Raw genomic sequence first — 25461 nt, 5'->3', positions numbered from 1 at the left:
GTCCTCTAGCCGCTCTGAGACATCCTTGACCCGAGCACCAGGGAGGCAACGTACCATCCTGGAGTCTCGTTTGCAGCCACAGAAATGCCTCTCTATTCCCCTTACAATTGAATCCCCTGTAGCTGTTGTGTTCCCACACATTTTACTCCTCCCCGGTGCAGCAGAGCCAACCATGGTGCAACAAATTTGGCTGTTGCTGCTTTCTCCTGAGAGGCCATTCCCCCCCCAACAGTATCCAAAGCGGTATACCTGTTTTGCAGAGGAATAGCCACAGGAGATTCCTGCACTGCCTGCCTAGTCCCCTTGCTTTGCCTGGTGGTCACCCATTCCCTTCCTGCCTGTGGACTCTTACCCTACGGTGTGACCACCTCTCTATACGTCCCTATCCACGATACTCTCCACCTGGCGGATGCTCCACCGTGTCCCCAGCCGCCGCTCCAGCTCCAAATCCCCGGCTTCCAGGAGCTGCAGCTGGAGACACTTCCCGCACACAGGCTGGTCCCGGGTACTGGAAACGTGCCCGGCTTCCCACATAGAGCAGGATGAGCACACCACGGCTTTGAGCTCTCCTGCCATGACTGACCCCTTTAAATTAAATTAAACCTTTTGGAAGATACTTCAGATCAAATAATATCAATTACTCTCGGGCCCTTCTTCCCTGCTCCTCGCTGTTACAGAATATAGTCCCTTACAAACGATGAACCACAAAATAAGATCTTAAACAATCTCAGCAATAAAAGTAGTAAACGCTGCCCCGGCCGCACTCATTGTCCTCGAAGGATCACCTCGTTCCCGCCTCACTGAACTCCCTTAGTGACCTTTGCTCCCGCTCAACTCCCGGCTCCTCTCGCGCTTCACTTCAACTGACACAGAGCGCGCAGGGGGCGGGGTCACACAGAGCGCGCAGGGGGCGGGGTTACACTGAGCGGGCAGCGGGCGGGGGTCACACAGAGCGGGCAGGGGGCGGGGTCACACGGAGCCGGCAGGGGGCGTGGTTACACTGAGCGGGCAGCGGGCGGGGGTCACACAGAGCGGGCAGGGGGCGGGGTCACACAGAGCGGGCAGGGGGCGGGGTTACACTGAGCGGGCAGCGGGCGGGGGTCACACAGTGCGGGCAGGGGGCGGGGTCACACGGAGCCGGCAGGGGGCGGGGTCACACAGACCTCGCAGGGGGCGGGGAGACACGGAGCGCGCAGGGGGCGGGGTCACACAGGGAGGGCAGGGGGCGGGGTTAAACTGTGCGGGAAGGGGATGGGGTGATACAGAGCGGAAAAGGGGCGGGGTTATACAGGGGGCGGAGGGGGTGGGCTGACAGTGCAGGAAGGGGGCGTTGTCACAAAGAGCAGCCAGTGGGCGGGGTCAAACAGTGCGCTGGGGGCGGGGTGATGCAGAGCGGGCAGGGGGCGGGGTCATACAGTGTGGGCAAGGGGGTGGGGTGATACAGAGCGCGTGGGGGCGGGGTCACACAGAGCGGGCAGGGGGCGGGGTGACACAGAGCGCGTGGGGGCGGGGTCACACAGAGCGGGCAGGGGGCGGGGTGACACAGAGCGGGCAGGGGGCGGTGTGACACAGAGCGCGCAGGGGGGGGGGTCGCACGGAGCGCGCAGGGGGCGGGGTCGCACGGAGCGGGCAGGGGGCGGGGTCGCACGGAGCGGGCAGGGGGCGGGGTGATACAGAGCGGGCAGGGGGCGGGGTGATACAGAGCGGGCAGGGGGCGGGGTTACACCGAGCGGACAGGGGGCGGGGTTACAGTGTGCGCGCAGGGGGCGGGGTTACACAGAGCGGGCAGGGGGCGGGGTGACACTGAGCCGGCAGGGGGCGGGGTGACACTGAGCCGGCAGGGGGCGGGGTGACACAGGGCAGGCAGGGGGCGGGGTGACACGGAGCGAGCAGTGGGCGGGGTTTTAGAGAGCGAGCAGGTGCGGGGTCACACAGAGCGAGCAGTGGGCGGGGTTTTAGAGAGCGGGCAGGGGGTGGGGTCACACAGAGCGAGCAGTGGGCGGGGTTTTAGAGAGCGGGCAGGGGGTGGGGTCACACAGAGCGAGCAGTGGGCGGGGTTTTAGAGAGCGGGCAGGGGGTGGGGTCACACAGAGCGAGCAGTGGGCGGTGTTTTAGGGAGCGGGCAGGGGGCGGGGAGCCACTTGGCGCGCAGGGTGCGGTGTCACAAGAAGCGGTTAGGGGCGGGGTTTTAGAAACCGTCAGTGTGCGGAGTCAAAGAGAACGCGGAGGGGGCGGGGTGACACAGCGCGGGCAGGGGGCGGGGTGACACAGAGCGGGCAGGGGGCGGGATGACAGGGCGGGCAGGGGGCGGGATCACACAGAGCGGGCAGGGGGCGGGATCACACAGAGCGGGCAGGGGGCGGGATCACACAGGGCGGGCAGGGGGCGGGATCACACAGAGCGGACGGGGGGCGGGGTGACTCAGAGCGGGCGGGGGGCGGGGTGACTAAGAGCGGGCGGGGGGCGGGGTGACACAGTGCGCGCAGGGGGCGGGGTGACACAGAGCGCGCAGGGGGCGGGGTGACACAGTGCGCGTAGGGGGCGGGGTGACACAGAGCGGGCGGGGGGCGGGGTGACACAGAGCGCGCAGGGGGCGGGGTGACACAGTGCGCGCAGGGGGCGGGGTGATGCAGAGTGGGCTGGGAACGGGGTGACACAGAGCGGGCCACGGGCGGGGTGACACAGAATGCGCAGAGGCGTGGTCAGATAGAGCGCGCAGTGGGCGGGGCTTTAAGACCGTCAGGGGGCGGAGTCAAAGAGAACGCGAAGGGGGCGTGTCACTCAAAGAGCGCAGGGGGCGGGGTGACACAGAGCGGGCAGGGGGCGGGGGGACACAGAGCGGGCAGGGGGCGGGGGGACACAGAGCGGGCAGGGGGCGGGGTGACACAGAGCGGGCAGGGGGCGGGGGGACACAGAGCGGGCAGGGGGCGGGGGGACTCAGAGCGGGCAGGGGGCGGGGGGACACAGAGCGTGCAGGGGGCGGGGGGACACAGAGCGGGCAGTGGGCGGGGGGACTCAGAGCGGGCAGGGGGCGGGGGGACTCAGAGCGGGCAGGGGGCGGGGGGACTCAGAGCGGGCAGGGGGCGGGTTGATAGAGAGCGGGGATGGGGCGGGGAAACACAGAGGTAGCAGGGGGCGGGGTTGCACAGAGCGTGCAGGGGGCGGGGTTGCACAGAGCGGGCAGGGGGCGGGGTTGCACAGAGCGGGCAGGGGGCGGGGTTGCACAGAGCGGGCAGGGGGCGGGGTCAAACAAACCGCAGGGGGCGGGTTGATACAGAGCCAGCAGGGGGAAGGGTGACACGGAGCGCACCGGGGGCGTGGTCACACAAAACGCAGGGGGCGGGCTCAAACAAACGGTAGGGGGCGGGATCACACAAAACTAAATGGGCGGGCTCACACAAAACGAAATGGGCGGGCTCAGACAAAACGTAAGGGGCGGGCTCACATGAAACGTAAGGGGCGGGCTCACATGAAACGCAAGGGGCGGGGTCACACAAAACGCAAGGGGCGGGGTCACACAAAACGTAGTGGGCGGGGAAACACAAAACGCTGGGGGGGTCACAAACCGCAAGGGGCGATGCCACACAAAAGGCAGGGGGCGGGGCCACACAGACGCAGGGGGCGTGGCCACACAAAACGCAGGGGGCGGGATGACACAGCGGGCAGGGGGCGGGGCCACACAGAGCGGGAAGGGGGCGGGGAGACTCAGAGCGTGTAGGGGGCGGGGTGACACTGAAGGGGCAGGGGGCGGGGTGACACAGAGCGGGCAGGGGGCGGGGAGACAGAAGGGGCAGGGGGCGGGGTGACACAGAAGGAGCAGGGGGCGGGGTGACACTGAAGGGGCAGGGGGCGGGGTTACATAGAGCGTGCAGGGGGCGGGGTGACACTAAAGGGGCAGGAGGCGGGGTGTAACAGAGGGGGCAGGGAAGGGGACAGAACGGGAAGGGGGCGGGGTCACACGGGGAGCGCAGGGGGCGGGGTCACACGGAGAGCACAGGGGGCGGGGTCACACGGGGAGCGCAGGGGGCGGGGTCACAAGGAGAGCGCAGGGGGCGGGGTAACACGGAGCACTGGGGGCGGGGTCACACGGAGAGCGGAGGGGGCGGGGTCACACGGAGAGCGGAGGGGGCGGGGTCACACGGAGAGCGGAGGGGGCGGGGTCACACGGAGAGCGCAGGGGGCGGGGTCACACGGATAGCGCAGGGGGCGGGGTCACACCGAGAGCGCAGGGGGCGGGGTCACACCGAGAGCGCAGGGGGCGGGGTCACAGAGCGGACAGGGGGCGGGGTGAATGGTCACATGTGACTTAGGAGCAGGAGTAGGCCATTCGGCCCCTCGAGCCTGCTCTGCCATTCAGTAAGATCATGGCTGATCTTGTCCTTCCCCCACCCTCTCCCCATAACCCTCGACTCCCTTGTCAATCAGAAACCCGTCTAACTCAGCCTCGAATATATTCACTGACCCGGCCTCCACCGCTCTCTGGGGGAGAGAATTCCACAGACTGACCACCCTCCGAGAGAAGAAATTCCTCCTCATCTCCGTCTTCAATGGGAGACGCCTTATTCTGAAACTGTGCCTCCCACTCCTCGTTCTAGATTCCCCCACGAGGGGGAAACATCCTCCCAGCATCCACCCTGTCGAGCCCCTGTCAGGATCTTATTCAATAAGATGGCCTCTCATTCTTCTAAACTCCAATGGGTACAGGCCCAACCTGCTCAACCTCTCCTCATAATACAAACCCCATCATCCCAGGAATCAGCCCAGTGAACCTCCTCTGAACTGTCTCTAAAGCAGTTATATCTATTTACTAATAAGGAGACCACAACTCTACGCAGTACTCCAGCTGCGGACTCGCCAAGGCCCTGTACAGCAGCAGTGAAACTTCCCTACTTTTACATTCCATCCCCCTCGCAATAAACACCAACGCTCCATTTGCCTTCCTAATCACTTGCTGCATCTGCGGACTAACTTCTTGTGATCCATGCACCAGGACACCCAGATCCCTCCGTACCGCAGAGTTCTGAAATCTCTCTCCGTTTAAATAGAATACTGCGTTTCTGTTCCTCCTGCCTCCTGGGCAGGTTCACGTTTTCCCACGTTACACTCCATCCGCCAACTCTTTGTCCACCCGCTTGACCTGTCCATATCCCTTTGCAGATTCTCTACCTCCTGTTGACGACTGACTTTCCCACCTATCCTGGTGTCATCGGCAGATTTAGCGACCACACATTCGCTGCCCTCATCCAGGTCACTCATATAAATGGTGAATCGTTGAGGTCCCAGCACTGACCCCTGAGGCTCTCCGCTCGTCACATCTTGCCAACCCGAAAAAACCCATTTACCCTACTCGCTGCTCCCTGTTAGCTGACCAATCCTCTATCCATGCTAATATGTTACCCCCTACACCATGTGCTATTATCTACCGCAGTAACGAATGATGTGGTGGCTAATTACTTGCCTGTTGGACAGAGAGAGAAACAGAGAGAGAGAAAGATGGCGAGGCAGAGAGAGAAAGAGACAGACAGAGAGAGAAAGAGGGAAAGGCACAGACAGAGACAGGGAGAGAGAGAGTTGGAGTGAGGCAGACAGAGAAATTCAGAGAACGGGGGAGAGAGAGAGAGAGAGCGACAGAGAGAGAGAGACAAACAGAGAGAGAAAGAGGCAGGTAGAGAGATTAAAAGGGAAAGAGACAGACAGAGTCGGGGGAGTGAGGGAGAGTCTCATAGAGAGAGAGATTCAGAGAAAGGGGGAGGCAGAGAGAGTGACAGAGAGAGAGAGAGAGTGAGAGCGAAAAAGAGAAGAGAGAGAGGGAAAGAGAGGGAGGAAGAGAAAGGGAGATTGAGAGAGAGGGACAGAGAGAGAGATGGAGAGAGAGATTGAGAGAGAGGGAGACAGAGAGAGAGATGGTGAGAGAGATTGAGAGAGAGGGACAGAGAGAGAGATGGTGAGAGAGATTGAGAGAGAGGGACAGAGAGAGAGATGGTGAGAGAGATTGAGAGAGAGGGAGACAGAGAGAGAGATGGTGAGAGAGATTGAGAGAGAGGGAGACAGAGAGAGAGATGGTGAGAGAGATTGAGAGAGAGGGACTGCTGCCTCTGGAGTCAGTACAACCAGCCTCTCATTCTGATCTCAGGGGAAGTGTCATTGTGAAATGGATCCAAGAGGCAGAAACAGTTTTGAGGAAGTTTTAACCCTGACATCGAGTTTGAGGAAAGACTGAGACACATCTGAGAGAGAGAGAGAAGCAGACAGGACAGGAACAGAGGAGAGAGACCCCCTCAGACACAAACCATGGAGCAGGACAGCGACTACATGAATATGAGACACATCAAAAACAACACGACAGCCCCCAGTGAACATAGGTTAAACTGTTCAATAGAGGGAGAGAGAGAGAGATGCAAGGAGAGGGACAGCGAGATAGGGAGAGAGACAGAGAGGTGGAGATGGAGAAACAGAGAGAGAAATAGAGCAAGAACGAGAGAGAGAATGAGAAGAGTGAGAGAGAGAAAGAAAGACAGGGAGAGTGAGAGAGATAAATATGCATTGAGAGAGAGGGAAAAACAGAAGCAGAGAAAGAGAGGCAGAGAGACAGAAAGTGAGATAGAGAGTTTGATAAAGACAGTGCAGGGGAAGTTTTACTCTGTATCTAACCCCGTGCTGTACCTGTCCTGGGAGTGTTTGAAGGGGACGGTGTAGAGGGAGCTTTACTCTGTATCTAACCCTGTGCTGCACCTGTCCTGGGAGTGTTTGAAGGGGACGGTGTAGAGGGAGCTTTACTCTGTATCTAACCCCATGCTGTACCTGTCCTGGGAGTGTTTGATGGGGACGGTGTAGAGGGAGCTTTACTCTGTATCTAACCCCAGTGCTGTACCTGCCCTGGGAGTGTTTGATGGGGACGGTGTAGAGGGAGCTTTACTCTGTATCTAACCCCGTGCTGTGCCTGTCCTGGGAGTGTTTGATGGGGACAGTATAGAGGGAGCTTTACTCTGTATCTAACAACGTGCTGTACCTGTCCTGGGAGTGTTTGATGGGGACGGTGTAGAGGGAACTATACTCTGTATATCACCCGGTGCAGTATATGTCCTGGGAGTGTTTGAAGGGGACGATGTAGAGGGAGCTTTACTCTGTATCTAATCCCGTGCTGTACCTGTCCTGAGTGTTTGATGCAGACAGTGTAGAGGGAGCTTCACTCTGTATCTAACCCCATGCTGTACCTGTCCTAGGAGTGTTTGATGGTGACGGTGTAGAGGGAGCTTTACTCTGTATCTAACCCCGTGCTGTACCTGTCCTGGGAGTGTTTGATGGGGAGGGTGTAGAGGGAGATTTACTCTGTATCTAAACCCGTGCTGTACCTATCCTGGGAGTGTTTGATGGGGACGGTGTAGAGGGAGCTTTACTCTCTATCTAACCCTGTGCTGCACCTATCCTGGGAGTGTTTGATGGGGACATGTTAGACTGACCTTTACTCTGTATCTAACCCCGCGCTGTCCCTGTCCCTGGAGAGTTTGTTGGGCACAGTGAAGAGGGAGCTTTACTCTGTATCTAACCCCGTGCTGTACCTGTCCTGGGAGTGTTTGATGGGGACGGTGTAGAGGGAGCTTTACTCTGTATCTAAACCTGTGCTGCACCAATCTTGGGAATGTTTGATGGGGACATGTTCGACTGAGCTTTACTCTGTATCTTATCCCGTCCTGTCCCTGTCCTGGGAGTGTTTGATGGGGACATGTTAGACTGACCTTTACTCTGTATCTAACCCCGCGCTGTCCCTGTCCCTGGAGAATTTGTTGGGGACAGTGTAGAGGGAGCTTGACTCTGTATCTAACCCTGTGCTGCACCAATCTTGGGAATGTTTGATGGGGACATGTTCGACTGAGCTTTACTCTGTATCTTATCCCGTGCAGTCCCTGTCCTGGGAGTGCTTGATGTGGACAGTGTGGAGGTAGCTGTACTCTGTATCAAACCCCGTGCTGTCCCTGTCCTGGGTGTGTTTGATGGGTGCGGTGTAGGAGGAGTTTTACTCTGTATCTAACCCCGTGCTGTCCCTGTCCTGGGTGTGTTCGATGGTGATGGTGTAGAGCGAGCTTTACTCTGTATCTAAGCCCGTGCTGTCCCTGTCCTGGGAGTGTTTGATGTGGAAGGTGTAGAGGGAGATTTACTCTGTATCTAACCGCATGCTGTACATGTCCTGGGAGTGTTTGATGGGGACGGTGTAAAGGGAGCTTTACTCTGTATCTAACCCCGTGCTGTACCTGTCCTAGGAGTGCTTGATGGGGACGGTGTAGAGGGAGCTTTACTCTGTATCTAACCCAGTGCTGTACCTGTCCTGGGAGTGTTTGATGGGGACGGTGTAGAAGGAGCTTTACTCTGAATCTAACCCCGTGCTGTACCTGTCCTGGGAGTGTTTGCTGGGGACGGTGTAGAGGGAGATTTAATCTTTATCTAACCCCATGCTGTTCCTGTCCTGGCAGTGATTGACGTGGACAGTGTAGAGGGAGCTTTACTCTGTATCTAACCCCGTGCTGTACCTGTCCTCAGTGTTTGATGGGGACAGTGTAGATGGATCTTTACTCTGCATCTAACAACGTGCTGTACCTGTGCTGGGAGTGTTTGAAGGGGACGGTGTAGAGGTAGCTTTACTCTGCAACTAACCCCGTGCTTTTCCTGTCCTGGGTGTGTTTGATGGGCACGGTGTAGAGGGAGCTTTACTCTGTATTTAACCCCGCGTTGTACCTGTCCTGGGAGTGTTTGATGGAGATGCTGTAGAGGGAGCTTTACTCTGTATCTAACCCTGTGCTGTCTCTGTCCTGGGTGTGTTTGATGGGGACGACGTAGAAGGAGATTTACTCTGTATCTAACCCTGTGCTGTACCTGTGCTGGGAGTGTTTATTGGGACAGTGTAGAGGGAGATTTACTCTGTATCTAACCCCGTGCTGTACCTGTCCTGGGAGTGATTGACGTGGACAGTTTAGAGGGAGCTTTACTCTGTATCTAACCCAGTGCTGTACCTGTCCTGGGAGTGTTTGATAGGGACAGTGTAGAGGAAGCTTTACTCTGTATCTAACCCCCTGCTGTACCTGTCCTGGGAGTGTTTGATGGGGACAGTGTAGAGGTAGCTTTACTCTGTATCTAACCCTGTGCTGTACCTGTCCTGGGAGTGTTTGATGGGGACAGTGTAGAGGGAGCTTTACTCTGTATCTAACCCCGTGCTGTACCTGTCCTGGGAGTGTTTATTGGGACAGTGTAGATGGAGCTTTACTCTGAACCTATGGTTGTTCCCCGAATCCTTCAGCTGTCTGGGCCCGAAACTGCAAAAAACTCTCGCTGAACCTCTCCGCCTATCTATCTATCTCTCTCTTTCTCTCCCTCTGCCTTAATTTCTCTGTTTCTCTCTCCTCCTTTAAGATGCTACTTGTACCGATCTCTGTGTCTGAACTTCTGAATTCCTGTCCCTAATATCTCCCTGTGTGACTCGGTCTTCGATTCTCTTTGATAAGCCTCCTGTACCGTGCGCTGGGATGTGAAACGAGGGATATAAACGAGTAACGTGGTTGTTGTTTCTCTCGATAAGGGAGGCAGATACGTCACCATTGTCTGTTCCGTGCAGTTACACAGGCTGCTCAACATGGGTCAATCTTTACTTCTCTATTCCAGGTAAAACTGGGCAGGAAACAGCTGGAGGAAGAAGCTCACTAACTTCAACACATCTTGGCATCGCCTGCTTCATTGTCTTAATCATCAGTTTGGCTATTGCAATAGGGCTGGGAGTCCAAGGTAGGAAGTTGAACCTCACACTGAACCTGTTACAGAGAGTGAACGGAGGTTATACTGAGCTCCTTTATTTTCTCACCCTCTGTCCGTAAGCAGGGGTGTTTTCATGTTGGAAATAGGCTGTGGTGCGTTTACCCAAACCCTCAGTTTGTGAGGTCAGACTTTAAAGGGAGAAGCAGCAACATCTCTCTAGGTTTAAATCAGCAGCGTAGTTTATTCATACATTCAAACCCTCTCACACTAACACTGATATATTCCACACCCCTCACTATAACACCTCTGATATATTAAGCACCTCTCACTGTAACACTCTGATATCTCCCACACCCCTCATTGTAACACTCTGATATCTCCCACACCCATCACTGTAACACTCTGATATATCCCACACCCCTCATTGTAACACTCTGATATATCCCACACCCCTCACTGTAACACTCTGATATATCCCACACCCCTCACAGTAACACTCTGATATACCCCACACCCCTCACTGTAACACTCTGATATACCCCACACCCCTCACAGTAATACTCTGATATATCCCACACCCCTCACTGTAACACTCTGATATATCCCACACCCCTCACTGTAACACTCTGATATATCGCACACCACTCACTGTAAAACTCTAATATACCCCACAAACCTCACCTCGAGACGGGCTGTATGGGCCTCCTCCTGATTCTTTGTAACAGGGTTGAGAGGGGCTGAATGGCCCCTTCCTGTTGCTGTGTAACTGGATCAAGAGGGGCTGAACGACCTCCTCCTGTTCCTAATTTTTCGATGTATTTCCCTGAATTAAGTCTTTACAATTTTGCAGAGTCTCCCTGTCCGAACAGCTGGAAAGTTCATAATCATCATTGCTTTGAATTCTTAACAAAGAAAGTTAACTGGGACTCGGCAAACCTACAACGTGAATCCCAAAATTCACACCTCATCATCATAAATACAGAACAGGAACAGGTGAGAATGACAGACGCATCTGTCAGAATGAGATAGAGAGAAAATATCCCTCTGCACCGTCCCCATCAAACACTCCCAGGACAGGTACAGCACAGGGTTAGATACAGAGTAAAGCTCCCTCTACACTGTCCCCATCAAACAGTCCCAGGACAGGTACAGCACGGGGTTAGATACAGAGTAAAGCTCCCTCTACACTGTCCCCATCAAACACTCCCAGGACAGGTACAGCACAGGGTTAGATACAGAGTAAAGCTCCCTCTACACTGTCCCCATCAAACACTCCCAGGACAGGTACAGCACAGGGTTAGATACAGAGTAAAGCTCCCTATACACAGTCCCCATCAAACACTCCCAGGACAGGTACAGCACGTGGTGAGATACAGAGTAAAGCTCCCTCTACACTGTCCCCATCAAACACTCCCAGGACAGGTACAGCACGGGGTTAGATACAGAATAAAGCTCCCTCTACATGAACGAGGGATCCAGCAGTCGATGAGCTGAGACCGGGGCGGTTCTGGGCGATGTTACGGAGTTGGGAAGAGGCCGTCTTGGTGACGATGTGGATATGAGGTGGGAATCCCATTTCCAGGTTATACATGACCCCAGGGTTGTGAACAGTCTGGTTCAGACTCAGAGAGTTCCCAGGATGAAGTTAGTAACTCGGGAATGGATTTTGGAACAGAGACGGAAAAAAACAGCTTCAGTCTTCCTGATATTTAATCAGAGGGAATTAAATGTTTGAGTATGTTTGAGTGTGTGTGTGTGTGTGTGTGTGTGCATGCACGCACGGTGGGTCGGGGTGTGTGTATGTGCCTCTGTGTGTGTGTATGTCTGTGCATGTACATCTGTGTTTCTTTGTCTCTGTGTGTGCGCATTTGTGCTTGTGGGCATGTGTGTGTGCAAGTGTGTGTGCATGTGTTTGTGTGTGTGCAAGTGTGTGTGCATGTGTTTGTGTGTGTGAATGTGTGTGTGTGTGAATGTGTGTGTGTGTGTGTATGCGTGTGAGTTTGTGAGTGTTTGTATGTGTGAGAGAGAGCTTTAGAGTGTGTGTGTGGTCCAGAGTGTGACATTATGAACACTCCTTCCCCGGGTTTTAAATGTAAATAAACTAACCCAAGATGATCATAATGTGAGTTTGCTGTGAGTGATTAGTAAAGTGGATCAGACACACTGAGGGTTTGGGAAAACACACCACAACATTCTTCACAAAGAATTCAAAACACCTTCTGCGTACGAACAGTTGGTGAGAGACAGAAGTACAGTTTGCCTGTCCCTCTCCTGTCCAGAACAGTTCGTTCTGAGGAACCTACCAACACAGACATGTGTACAAGATCTCCAACTTTGTAATACTGCTCCCAAATTCTCAATTCCTTCATACACCAACCTACGTACTTTTGCTGTAACCATTCCTCTCCCGACGCTCTGTTATGACACAGCAGATGATGTGTGCCAGGCGGATCAAATCCACGAGGGAATCCTGATCATGTGGTCACAACTATTTTGCAATTTATATTTTAATTCGAGATGCCTGCCCTGAATTCAGTAATAATAAGTCCACCAAGACTCTAGAGATTTTTTTACTAACCTAAATTAAACATTCATTAACAAATGAAATGATTGTAAGCACATACACGGGTCGACAAATTACTACCATAATAACTCCAAAAAGCCCCTAATTAATCGAGCTTCCAGCTACACCCCCATTAAGGCAACAGGAAAAATCAATTAGACTTTCAAACAGATCCAGGCAAATCATGACAATACGGTGTACAGTAGAATCCAAAGTGTGTTTTTCCCAGCTTCAGTTTCTGTAGACAGCAGCTTAATGCTGGAGGCTTTTCACACTTCTGGTAGATCTTGCAATGCCTTTCTCTGTGACACACAGCTTCTTCTCCTTTATACACGTTTCTCCCTTTTAATGTAAATCCCATTGTTCCCAAAAGTCTTTGGATCTTTACCTTTCTCATAATATAAATCTCTTTATGGTGCTAATACTATCAGTAACCATTGGGAAAAATAAACACACTGCTTGGCCTCGCTTCTCTGGCAAGGCATGCACATCTCTTTGAAATTCAAACTACTCTGATTTATCTAAAAATGCAAATTCTCCTCACCGCACATTCTAAAACTTCAGCCATGTTTACCTATTTCAAACCGAGCTTCTTTTCATGAATCTCAGCCTCCAGACCAGCTGTCTCCAAGCCGATTAAACACAGAAAAACGATCCAAACCCCACTTTGCACCTACTTTTACAATAAATCACAATAACATTCTCAGAATGATTATACTTCCATAACAGCTGTTTGCCGGTGTCTCCGAGTTTTTCTTTATTAGTTCATGGGTTGTGGACACCCCTGGCTTGGCCAGCATTTATGCCCATCCCTAATCGCACTTGCTCAGAGGGCATTTAAGGGTCAACCTCATTGCTGTGGGTTTGATGGGGGTGGTTTGCATCTCGAAACTTACAAATTACAAAAATGAGTTGTAACAGTTGTTTCAAGTTTCCGTCTGGGATTTGAATTTGAAGCCCTCGGCCTTTACCCTTGGCTGTGACATAATAAGCTTACATTCAGATCAGACATGGTCTTACTGAATGGTGGGGCAGGCACAACGGGCTGAATGGCCTCCTGCTGCTCCTGGTTCCTATGCTCACATGTTCGTATGGATGCACCTACGCTCACTGCCTGGTCAGTGAAGGCAAGATCTGACCTCAATGCTCACCAGGAGGACCAATAGGAAGAATAACCTTCCACTTTGGAATAAAATGACAAGTGATATTTGCTCCCAGGTTATTGGTTAGTGTTTCCAGGAGGGTTCAGAGGGTCATTCAGTGTATGTGTGTGTGTGTCAGTGTGAGTGTGTGTGTCAGATTGTGTGTGCATGTGAGTGTGTGTCAGTGTCTGAGTGTGTGTGTGTGTGTGTGAGTGTGTGTGTGTGAGTGAATGTGTGTGTGTGTGTCAGTGTCTGTGTGTGTGTGTGTGTGGGTGTATGTGCGTGTGAGTGTGTGTCAGTGTTTGTGTGTGTGAGTGTGTGTGTGTGTGTCAGTGTCTGTGTGTGTGTGTGTGTGAGTGTATGAGTGTGAGTGTGTGAGAGTGTGTGGGTGTGTGTGCATGTGAGTGTGTGTCAGTGTCTGAGTGTGTGAGTGTGTGTGTGTATAGACCTTTTCCAGTTATAACAAGCAGTCGAGATGCTTGTGAAATGATTTTGAATTCTGCCGATGTTCCCTGAAGCCAGGTTGGCTCTCCCTGTGCTTGGCAAAAATGTAAAGCCTTCATCAGCTGCTGTACATGGTTAACTGAACCAGTTTGTCACACAGATCTCAGAGGAAGTGGCATTATAAAAAGGAACAAAGTAGAAACAGTTTTGAGGAAGTTTACGCCTTGGCATCGAGTCTGAGGAAAGACTGAGACACATCTGAGAGAGAGAGAGAAGGAGACAGGACAGGAACGGAGGAGAGAGACCCCCTTCCACACAAACCATGGAGCAGGACACCGACTACATGAACATGAGACACATCAAAAACAACACGACAGACCCCAGTGAACGTAAGTTAAACTGCTCGACAGAGGGATAGAGTGAGAGAATTAAAGAGAGGGACAACGAGATAGAGAGAGACAGGGAGAGGTGGAGATGGAGAAACAGCGAGAGAAATAGAGCAAGAATGAGAGAGAGGTCAACAAGAGTGAGAGAGAGAGAGAAAGGGAGAGTGAGGGAGACACAGATGCATAGAGAGCGAGAGGGGAAAACAGATAGAGAGAATACGAGAGACAGAGAGTCAGAAAATGAGATAGAGTGTTTGATAAAGATAGTACAGGGAAAGCTTTACTCTGTATCTAACCCCATGCTGTACCTGTCCTGGGAGTGTTTGATGGGGACAGTGTAGTGGGAACTTAACTCTGTATCTAACCCCGTACTGTACCTGTCCTGGGAGTGTTTGATGGGGACAGTGTAGTGGGAACTTTACTCTGTACCTAACCCCGTGCTGTACCTGTCCTGGGAGTGTTTGATGGGGACAGTGTAGAGGGAGCTTTACTCTGTATCTAACCCCGTGCTGTACCTGTCCTGGGAGTGTTTGATGGGGACAGTGTAGAGTGAGCTTTACTCTGTATCTAACCCCGTGCTGTACCTGTCCTGGGAGTGTTTGATGGGGACAGTGTGGTGGGACCTTTACTCTGTATCTAACCCCGTGCTGTACCTGTCCTGGGAGTGTTTGATGGGGACAGTGTAGTGGGAACTTTACTCTGTATCTATGTTTATCCCCGGAAGCCTTCAGCTGCCTGGGCCCTGAGCTGCAGAGAAATCTCACTAAACCTCTCCTCCGAAATATATGTCTCTCACTCACTCTGTCTCTCTTTATTTCTCTCTCATTGTCTCCCTCTTTATCCGTCTCTCTCTATCTGTCTGTGTCTCTCTCGCTACCCTCCTTAAGACTCTCCTTGTACCAATCTCTGTGTCTGAGCTTTTGGTTTCCTGTCCCTAATATCTCCCTGTGTGACTCGGTGTTCGATTCTCTTTGATAAGCCTCCTGTACCGTGCGCTGGGATGTGAAACGAGGGATATAAATGAGTAACGTGGTTGTTGTTTCTCTCGATAAGGGAGGTAGATACGTCACCATTGTCTGTTCAGTGCAGTTACACAGGCTGCTCAACATGGGCCAATCTTTACTTCTCTATTCCAGGTAAAACTGGACAGGAAACAGCTGGAGGACGAAGCTCAATAACTTCAACACATCTTGGCATCGCCTGCTTCATTGTCTTAATCATCAGTTTGGCTATTGCGATAGGGCTAAGAGTCCAAGGTAGGAAGCTGAACCTCACACTCAAACTGTTACAGAGAGTGAACGGAGGCAATACTGAACTCCTTTATTTTCTCACCCTCTGTCCGTAAGCAGGGGTGTTTTCATGTTGGAAATAGGCTGTGGTGTGTTTACCCAAACCCTCAGTTTGTAAGGTGAGACTTTAAAGGGAGAAGCAGCAACATCTCTCTAGATTTAAATCAGCAGCGTAGTTTATTCATATTTTCAAACCCTCTCACACTAACAGATATATTCCACACCCCTCACTGTAACACCCTGATATATCCCACACCCCTCACTGTAACACCCTGATATATCCCACACCCCTCACTGTAACACCCTGATATATCCCACACCCCTCACTGTAACACTCTGATATATCCCACACCCCTCACTGTAACACTCTGATATATCCCACACCCCTCACTGTAACACTCTGATATATCCCACACACCCCTCACTGTAACACTGTGATATATCCCGCACCCTCACTGTAACACCCTGATATATCCCACACCCCTCACTGTAACACTCTGATATATCCCACACCCCTCACTGTAACACTCTGATATATCCCACACCCCTCACTGTAACACCCCGATATATCCCACATCCCTCACTGTAACACTCTGATATATCCCACACCCCTCACTGTAACACTCTGATATATCCCACACCCCTCACTGTAACACTCTGATATATCCCACACCCCTCACTGTAACACTCTGATATATCCCACATCCACATCACTCACTCTAGCTCTGTTGTGACATAGACAGGTGTCGGAGTGGGCAGGTAGGGGATTGACAAATTTTGACACAGAGAAGTGTGAAGTGATTGATTTTGGCTGGAAGAATATGTAGAGTCAGGTTCAATCGAGGCATTCAAGGGGGCATTGGATGGTTATTTGAACAGATACAATGTGCAGGGGTACAGGTGGGAAAAGGCAAGGTGATGGCACTGGGTCCTAATGCTCATTTGGAGAGCCGGTGCAGACACGATGGGCCAAATGGCCTCCTTCTGTGCGCTTCAGACCCTGTGGTTCTTTGATCCTGTGAGTTCTGTGACCCTGTGATTCTCTCAGTCCTACAGATGGACAAGAACATGACGGGGCTGAACGGAAAGATCCAGAACATGTCCGAGACCCTTGAAAAGACACGTCGGAACCTCAGATCCATCTGCACCGTTCTCCGAAACTGCTCGGGTGAGTTGGTGCTGAATGGGCCTCCACCTGCTCCCATGTAACAGGCTTGAGAGGGGCTGAATGGCCTCCTCCTGTTCCTGTGTAACAAGCTCGAGAGGGGCTGAATGGCCTCCTCCTGTTCCTGTGTAACAAGCTCGAGAGGGGCTGAATGGCCTCCTCCTGTTCCTGTGTAACAGGTTCGAGAGGGGCCGAATGGGCTCCTCCTGTTCCTGTGTAACAAGCTCGAGAGGGGCTGAATGGCCTCTTCCTTTTCCTAATGTCCCGATGTATTTCTCTGAACGAAGTCTTTAAAAATTTGCAGAGTCTCTCTGTCCGAGCGGCTGGAAAGTTCATAATCATCATTGCTATAGATTGTCAATGGAGAGCAAGGAGTGGAACTCGGCAAAACTACAATGTGAATCCCTAAATTCACACCTCATCATCATAAATACAGAACAGGAACAGGTGAGAATGACAGACGCATCTGTCAGAATGAGATAGAGTGAGAGAATATCCCTCTGCAACGTCCCCATCAAACACTCCCAGGACAGGTACAGCACGGGGTTAAATACAGAGTAAAGCTCCCTCTACACCGTCCCCATCAAACACTCCCAGGACAGGTACAGCACGGGGTTAGATACAGAGTAAAGCTCCCTCTACACCGTCCCCATCAAACACTCCCAGGACAGGTACAGCACGGGGTTAGATACAGAGTAAAGCTCCCTCTACACCGTCCCCATCAAACACTCTCAGGGCAGGTACAGCATGGGGTTAGATACAGAGTAAAGCTCCCTCTACACCGTCCCCATCAAACACTCCCAGGACAGGTACAGCACGGGGTTAGATACAGAGTAAAGCTCCCTCTACACTGTCCCCACCAAACACTCCCAGGACAGGTACAGCACGGGGTTAGATACAGAGTAAAGCTCCCTCTACACTACATGAACGAGAGTTTCAGCAGTCGATGAGCTGAGCCCGGGGTGGTTCTGGGCGATGTTACAGAGTTTGGAAGAGGCCGTCATGGTGACGATGTGGATATGAGGTGGGAATCCCATCTCCAGATTAAACACGACCCCAGGGCTGTGAACAGTCTGGTTCAGACTCAGAGAGTTCCCAGGAAAGAGTCGGTAACTCGGGAATGGAGTTTGGAACAGAGACGGAAAACAAAGCTTCAGTCTTCCCGATATTTAATCAGAGGGAATGAGGGAGAATTTCCTGAGAAAAGAGTTTGAGGCATTTTGTGTATCAGTTGTGTGTGTCAGTGAGTGTGTGTGTCCCTGTGTGTGTGTGTGAGTGAGTGAGTGTGTCCGTGTGTGTTTGTGTGTGTGTTTTCTGTGTCACTCTGAATTAAGGCAATAAAACTAACTGTTCACACCAGATCATTATATCTGCTGCAGAATTTCATAAATAAATCTGTCGAGAACAATCTTGGGACTTACTGGATCGGACTAACAGATCGAGAGAGTGAAGGAAACTGGAAATGGGTGGATGGGACCCCAGTGAGGTGAGTCCTAGCGTCGCATGGAGAGAGAGAGCAGGACAGGGGGATTAGTTTGGGATTGATACAGGGCTATGGGGAGAGAGCGGGGCAGTGGGATTAGTTTGGGATTGATACAGGGCTATGGGGAGAGAGCAAGGCAGTGGGATTAGTTTGGGATTGATACAGGGCTATGGGGAGAGCAGGACAGTGAGATTAGTTTGGGATTGATACAGGGCTATGGGGAGAGAGCAAGGCAGTGGGATTAGTTTGGGATTGATACAGGGCTATGGGGAGAGTGCGGGACAGTGGGATTAGTTTGGGATTTATACAGGGCTATAGGGAGAGAGCGGGGCAGTGGGATTAGTTTGGGGATTGATACAGGGCTATGGGGAGAGAGTGAGGCAGTGGGATTAGTTTGGGGATTGATACAGGGCTATGGGGAGAGAGTGGGGCAGTGGGATTAGTTTGGGGATTGATACAGGTCTATGGGGAGATAGCAGGGCAGTGGGATTAGTTTGGGGATTGATACAGGGCTATGGGGAGAGAGCAGGACAGTGGGGTTAGTTTGGGATTGATACAGGGCTATGGGGAGAGAGTGGGACAGTGGGATTAGTTTGGGATTGATACAGGGCTATGGGGAGAGAGCGGGGCAGTGGGATTAGTTTGGGATTGATACAGGGCAATGGGGAGAGAGCGGGGCAGTGGGATTAGTTTGGGGATTGATACAGGGCTATGGGGAGAGAGCGGGATAGTGGGATTTGTTTGGGGATTGATACAGGGCTATGGGGAGAGAGTGGGGCTGTGGGATTAATTTGGGGATTGATACAGGGCTATGGGGAGAGGGTGGGGCTGTGGGATTAATTTGGGGATTGATACAGGGCTATGGGGAGAGGGTGGGGCTGTGGGATTAATTTGGGGATTGATACAGGGCTATGGGGAGAGAGCGGGACAGAGGGATTAGTTTGGGGATTGATACAGGGCAATAGGCAGAGTGCGGGGACAGTGGGATTAGTTTGGGATTTGTACAGGGCTATGGGGAGAGAGTGGGACAGTGGGATTAGTTTGGGATTGATACAGGGCTATGGGGAGAGAGCGGGACAGTGGGATTAGTTTGGGATTTGTACAGGGCTGTTGGAATCTTGTTGATTCTGTGCAGGAATGTGTTGGATTTTTATCGGTATTTTATATTTCCCCATTTCCCAGTTTTACTCGATGGGATCAGGATGAACCGAATAATGTGAATGGTAATGAAAACTGCGCCAGTATCAGAATAAACGGCTGGAATGATGCCAGTTGTACCGATCGCCTCCCTTTCATCTGTGAGAAAAGGGCACTGCCCTGCGTCGAGGCAGCTGATATTGAGAAATATTGTTCCTGAAGAGAGACTGGGGCACAGAACGAGAGTGTCAGGATTGTCCAAAGATCCCCAGCCCCTCCTCCCTTCCCCACAATCCCCGACTGCCCGAGGCTACGTCCGTAAGGTGAAAGTTCATCTGTTCCCCTTCTCCCCCAGGAGGAGCCTCCTGCAGCGCCACCAGTGGTGGGAGGGGGGAATGACAGCGTGAAGGTTGACATTGGAAAACCCCATTATAAATCCAGGCAGGAATCCGACAAAATGTTACAGGACAGAAGCCCTGCATTTCTCTAGCACCTTTCACTAACTCAGGAGATCCCCAATGTACTTTTGCAGCCAATGAAGCAACTCCTTACAATGTTTTCATAGTTGTCATGTTAGAAATGAGGCATTCAATTTGCGTGCAGTAAGCTCTTTTCTTCTCAGACTCTGGAAATCATGTGAGCTCAATTTCATCTCTGTGGTTCTTGTACTGTTATTATCCATAGTTGTAAAAGTTTCCTTTGTCTATCCTCCATTACTGTGCCTGTGTGTGAGTGTTTGTGTGTATCCGTGTGTGCGTATGTGTGTCTGTATATGTGTGCGTCTGTGTGTGTGTGTGTGTGTGCATGTGTGTGCGTGGGGCAATGTTTTTTTGTGTGTGTCTGTATGTGTATGTATTTTTGTATGTGTATGTTTGTGTGTGTATGTCTGTGTTTGTGTGTATGAGTGTTTGCTTGTGTGAGTGTCTGTATGTGTCCGCGTGTGAGTGTGGGTGTTTGTGTATATGTGGTGTGTGAGTTGTGTGTGTGCGTGAGTGTGAGTGTGACATTGTGAACATTCCTGCCCCGGGTTTTAAATGTAAATAAACTAACCCATGTTGATCATAATGTGAGTTTGCTGAGAGTGATTAGTAAAGTGGATCAGACACACTGAGGGTTTGGGAAAACACACCACAACACACTTCACAAAGAATTCAAAACACCTTCTGCGTACGAACAGTTGGTGAGAGAGAGAAGTACAGTTTGGTTGTCCTTCTCCTGTCCGGAACAGTTCATTCTGAGGAACCTACCAACTCAGACACATGTACAAGATCTCCAACTTTGTAATACTGCTCCGAACTTCTCAATTCCTTCATACACCAGCCTACGCACTGTATCCAATCCCTTATGTGTGTCCGGTGTCCTGATGTTTATCCAGGAAGTGACCACAATGAGCAGGAAAACACAATTGCTTCTTTTACCGATTAACTGAAATCTGTGTCCCTATCTTCCTCGCTCCTTCCCCTAATGGGACAGTTTCTCCCTATCTATTCACGTTGCTGCTATCCCTTTCATCCCATGAGCTATAACTTTGCTCACAAGCCTGTTGTGTGGCACTGTATCGAATGCCTTCTGGAGGTCCATGTGCACCACATCTACAGTGATACCCTCATCGACCCTCTCTCTTCCCTCATCAATAAAACTCCAGCAAGTTGATTAAACAGTATTTTCCCTGAACAAATCTGTGCTGGATTTCCTTAATTCTCCTGCGTTTGTCCTTGTGACGATTTAATTTTCTCCTGGTTATTGTTTCCAGAAGCTTCCCCACCGTCGAGGTTAAACTGTCCGGCCTGTAGGTGCTGGGTTTATCTTTTCACCCTGTGTTGAGCAAGGGGGTAACGCTTGCAATTCTCAAGTCCTCTGGAAACACCCCAGAGTAATATTCTTTTAGAATTTGTGCCTATGTGTACATTGAAAAACACCAACAAATTCAACAACAACCACAACAAATTCAATAACAACCTCAACACTGAAAAACACCAAATTCAACAACTAACCCAACATTGAGAAGCACCAACAAATTCAACAACAACCTCAACAAATTCAACAACAACCTCAACATTGAAAAACACCAACAAATTCAACAACAACCTCAACATTGAGAAGCACCAACAAATTCAATAACAACCTCAACATTGAAAAACACCAACAAATTCAACAACAACCTCAGCATTGAGAAGCACCAACAAATTCAATAACAACCTCAACATTGAAAAACACCAACAAATTCAACAACAACCTCAACATTGAGAAGCACCAACAAATTCAACAACAATCCCCACATTGAGAAGCACCAACAAGCTGGACTCGAGCTCTCGGGTGCTGCCCTCCTTGTATCACAGACGGGGTGAGGGGGGTATTTGGGGGTAGGGAGAAGCCAACCCACAAACTGCAGGGACATACAGAGAGAGAAAGGGAGAGAGAGAGAGGGGGAGAGAGAGAGAGAGAGGGAGAGAGAGAGAGAGGGAGAGAGAGAGGGGGGGAGAGAGAGGGAGAGAGAGAGAGAGAGAGAGAGGTGGGGAGACAGGGAGGGAGAGAGAGAGAGAGAGAGGAAGAGAGAGGGAGAGATAGATGGTGAGAGAGATTGAGAGAGAGGGAGAGAGAGGGAGAGATGGTGAGAGAGATTGAGAGAGAGGGAGACAGAGAGAGAGATGGTGAGAGAGATTGAGAGAGAGGGAGACAGAGAGAGAGATGGTGAGAGAGATTGAGAGAGAGGGACTGCTGCCACTGGAGTCAGTACAACCAGCCTCTCATTCTGATCTCAGGGGAAGTGTCTTTGTGAAATGGAACCAAGAGGCAGAAACAGTTTTGAGGAAGTTTTTGCCCTGACATCGAGTCTGAGAAAAGACTGAGATACATCTGAGAGAGAGAAGGAGAAGCAGTCAGGACAGGAACGGAGGAGAGAGACCCCCTCAGACACAAACCATGGAACAGGACACCAACTACATGAATATGAGACACATCAAAAACAACACAACAGCACCCAGTGAACGTAGGTTAAACTGTTCAATAGAGAGAGGGATAGAGAGAGAGGGAGAGCGAGAGGGAGAGAGAGCGAGAGGGAGAGAGTGAAAGAAAGAGGGAGACAGAGAGGGATAGAGAGAGACTGACGGGTCGGGGGACAGATGGAGGGTCAGTAAAAGAGGTCAATAGAGAAAGAGAGCCAGAAAGACAGAAAGAAAATGAAAATTATAGAGAAACCGAGAGACAAAGACAGAATAAAAAGGAATGGAAAAGAGAGACAGACTGTCAGACAGAGAGAGAGAGACAGGGAGAGAGAGATGATGAGATAGATTGAGAGAGAGGGAGACAGAGAGAGAGATGGTGAGAGAGATTGAGAGAGAGGGAGACAGAGAGAGAGATGGTGATAGAGATTGAGAGAGAGGGAGACAGAGAGAGAGATGGTGAGAGAGAGGGACTGCTGCCACTGGAGTCAGTACAACCAGCCTCTCATTCTGATCTCAGGGGAAGTGTCATTGTGAATTGGAACCAAGAGGCAGAAACAGTTTTGAGGAAGTTTTCGCCCTGACATTGAGTCTGAGGAAAGACTGAGACGCATCTGAGAGCGAGAGAGAAGCAGACAGGACAGGAACGGAGGAGAGAGACCCCTCAGATACAAACCATGGAGCAGGACACCGACTACATGAATATGAGACACATCAAAAACAACACAACAGCCCCCAGTGAACGTAGGTTAAACTGTTCAATGGAGGGAGAGAGAGAGACGGAGCGGGAGAGAGAGAGGCAGAGATACAGAAAGAGAGAGGCAGACAAATGGAGAGGTTGAGAGTGAGTGAGACAGAGAGATGGTGACAGAGATTGAGGGTGAGAGTGAGAGGGAGAGAGTGAGAGGGGGGAACATAGTGAGATTGAGAGAGAGGGGGAACTTTATGCAGTATCTAGCCCAATGCTGTACCTGTCCTGGGTGTGTTTGATGGGGACGTTGTAGAGGGAGCTTTACTATGTAGCTAACCCCATGCTGTACCTGTCCTGGGAGTGTTTGATGGGGACAGTGTCGAGGGAGCTTTACTCTGTATCTAACCCCGTGCTATACCTGTCCTGGGAGTGTTTGATGGGGACGGTGTAGAGGGAGCTTTAGCTTTATCTAACCCAGTGCTATACGTGTCCTGGGGGTGGTTGATGGGGGCAGTGTAGGGGGAGCTTTACTCTGTATCTAACCCCGTGCTGTACCTGTCCTGGGAGTGTTTGATGTGGACGGTGTAGAGGGAGCTTTACTCTGTATCTAACCCTGTGCTGTACCTGTCCTGGGACTGTTTGATGTGGACGGTGTAGAGGGAGCTTTACTCTGTATCTAACCCCGTGCTGTACCTGTCCTGGGAGTGTTTGATGTGAACAGTGTAGAGGGAGCTTTACTCTGTATCTAACCCCGTGCTGTACCTGTCCTGGGATTGTTTGATGGGGACGGTGTAGAGGGAGCTTTACTCTGTATCTAACCCTGTGCTGTACCTGTCCTGGGAGTGTTTGATGGGGACAGTGTAGAGGGAGCTTTACTCTGTATCTAACTCTCATCCATTGTATAGTTTCTGTTTCCGTTTTCCAGACGATCCGGAGATCTTGTATGCGGAGCTGAATCTTCTTCCTGCCTCCGGGACATCTAAGGTCCGTACAACAGGTTAGTTACAGATATCGTATGTCAGTCGTAAGATACTTATTTGTGTCAAACCTGCTGCACTTTAGTCGTTTCTCAATTGTGTTTTACATGATGCATTAGATAGCCCCTGATTCTTTCAGTTTCATCTTAAGTTACACCTGAGTCAATATCGTACCTGATCCATCTCCTCTCTGCCTGTTACACGTTAGTTACGTATCTGTTTGACCTTAGTTATGGGTCTGCTAATCTCTGTTTGGAAATCGAATACCCTCTGACTGTCACAACTGTGCGACGCCCCTCTTCCCTGTCATTTACATCTCAGTTCCGTTTCCATTGCATCGTAGTAACATCACAGTTAAGCATGAGTCCTGTCCCTGTTGTACTCCTGTAGTGTGTCACTTGCTTCTTAGTTGCATGTGTGTTACGTCTCAATTACACTTCGCTTACACGTCCATCACACATCCGTTGTATCTTAGCTGTTTTTCTGTTAGACCTCAGCCACGTGATGATCACACCATATCTATGTGCCTGCTGTTCCTCGGTTTCCATGCCTGCTTGTTTTGTGTTACACTTGTTCTATTGGTGAATTAAGTCTTTGCTAAGTCGCATTTACGTGTCAACTGCCTGTAGCTGGTAAAGCAAGAATTCAAGAAGCACCTGGCTACGTTCTGGTTAGGTCTTGGCGTTCTCCAGAGCTGAGTAACATGTCGGTGTGCGTGTTGTTGCTCTGTCGTTGTCCTCTGCTTCCCACCTACGTCACACGTACTGACCAAACTGTCCTCACGTACTTCATTGCTTCTCACTCCCTCGTTCCATCTCTCTCGGTTCCTGTTCACCCACGAGAGTCCAAGTTACGCCCAAGTCAACTTCACTCCGTGGAGTCCGCAGCAGAACCACGGCCCAGAGGTGACCCCGGGCAAAGGTCAGTCAACCTGGGAGTATGGGGTCAGAGGTCAAAATGGTTCAGGGTAGTCGAGGGGAGGGACGTGGTGAAGGGTGAAGGGATTCACCTCACTATCTCTGTAACCTCCTCCAGCCACTAAAACCCTCCCTAACTCTGTAACCTCCTCCAGCCCCTACAGCCCTCCCTATCTCTGTAACCTCCTCTAGCCCCTACATCCCTCCCTAGCTCTGTATTGTCCTCCAGCCCCTGCAATGCTCCCTATCTCTGTAACCTCCTCCAGCCCCTACACCCCTCCCTATCTCTGTTACTTCCTCCAGCCCCTACACCCCTCCCTACCTCTGTATCCTCCTCCAGCCCCTACAACTCTCCGTATCTCTGTAACCTCCTCCAGCCCCTATACCCCTCCCTATCACTGTAACCCCCTCCAACCCCGACAACCTTCCCAAACTCTGTAACCTCCTCCATCCCTTTCAAACCACCCTATCTCTGTAACCTTCTCCAGACCCTACACCCATCCCTATCTCTGTAGCCCTCCTCCAGTACCTACAACCCTCCCTATCTCTGTAACCTCCTCCAGCCCCTTCAACCCTACCTATTT

General features: G+C 51.4%; 1 protein-coding gene across 1 annotated transcript; it reads left to right on the top strand.

Annotated features, from left to right (window-relative positions):
• The first annotated feature begins 14201 nt into the window (after positions 1–14201).
• On the top strand, positions 14202–21143 carry LOC144676170 (C-type lectin domain family 17, member A-like). Its single transcript, XM_078536666.1, has 6 exons — positions 14202–14279; positions 15413–15532; positions 16614–16733; positions 17035–17177; positions 18110–18216; positions 21104–21143. Exons 1-6 carry the CDS (start codon positions 14213–14215, stop codon positions 21141–21143), a joined length of 597 nt encoding a protein of 198 aa, XP_078392792.1. The 5' UTR covers positions 14202–14212.
• Positions 21144–25461: the final 4318 nt, after the last annotated feature.

This window comes from Cetorhinus maximus, unplaced genomic scaffold (genome assembly GCF_964194155.1).
Source record: "Cetorhinus maximus unplaced genomic scaffold, sCetMax3.hap1.1 HAP1_SCAFFOLD_1398, whole genome shotgun sequence".
Lineage (NCBI taxonomy): Eukaryota > Metazoa > Chordata > Chondrichthyes > Lamniformes > Cetorhinidae > Cetorhinus > Cetorhinus maximus.
Note: the sequence above shows the minus strand (reverse complement) of the source record. Positions and strands in the feature narration are given on the sequence as shown.

Excerpts from the sequence above, each read along its gene's own strand:
- LOC144676170 (XM_078536666.1), top strand. The coding sequence starts at position 14,213 with ATGGAGCAGGACACCGACTACATGAACATGAGACACATCAAAAACAAC. Across the intron at positions 17,178-18,109 it reads TAAATACAGAACAGGAACAG|AATTTCATAAATAAATCTGT; the intron begins GTGAGAATGACA and ends TATCTGCTGCAG. Across the intron at positions 18,217-21,103 it reads GTGGATGGGACCCCAGTGAG|AAGCTTCCCCACCGTCGAGG; the intron begins GTGAGTCCTAGC and ends TATTGTTTCCAG.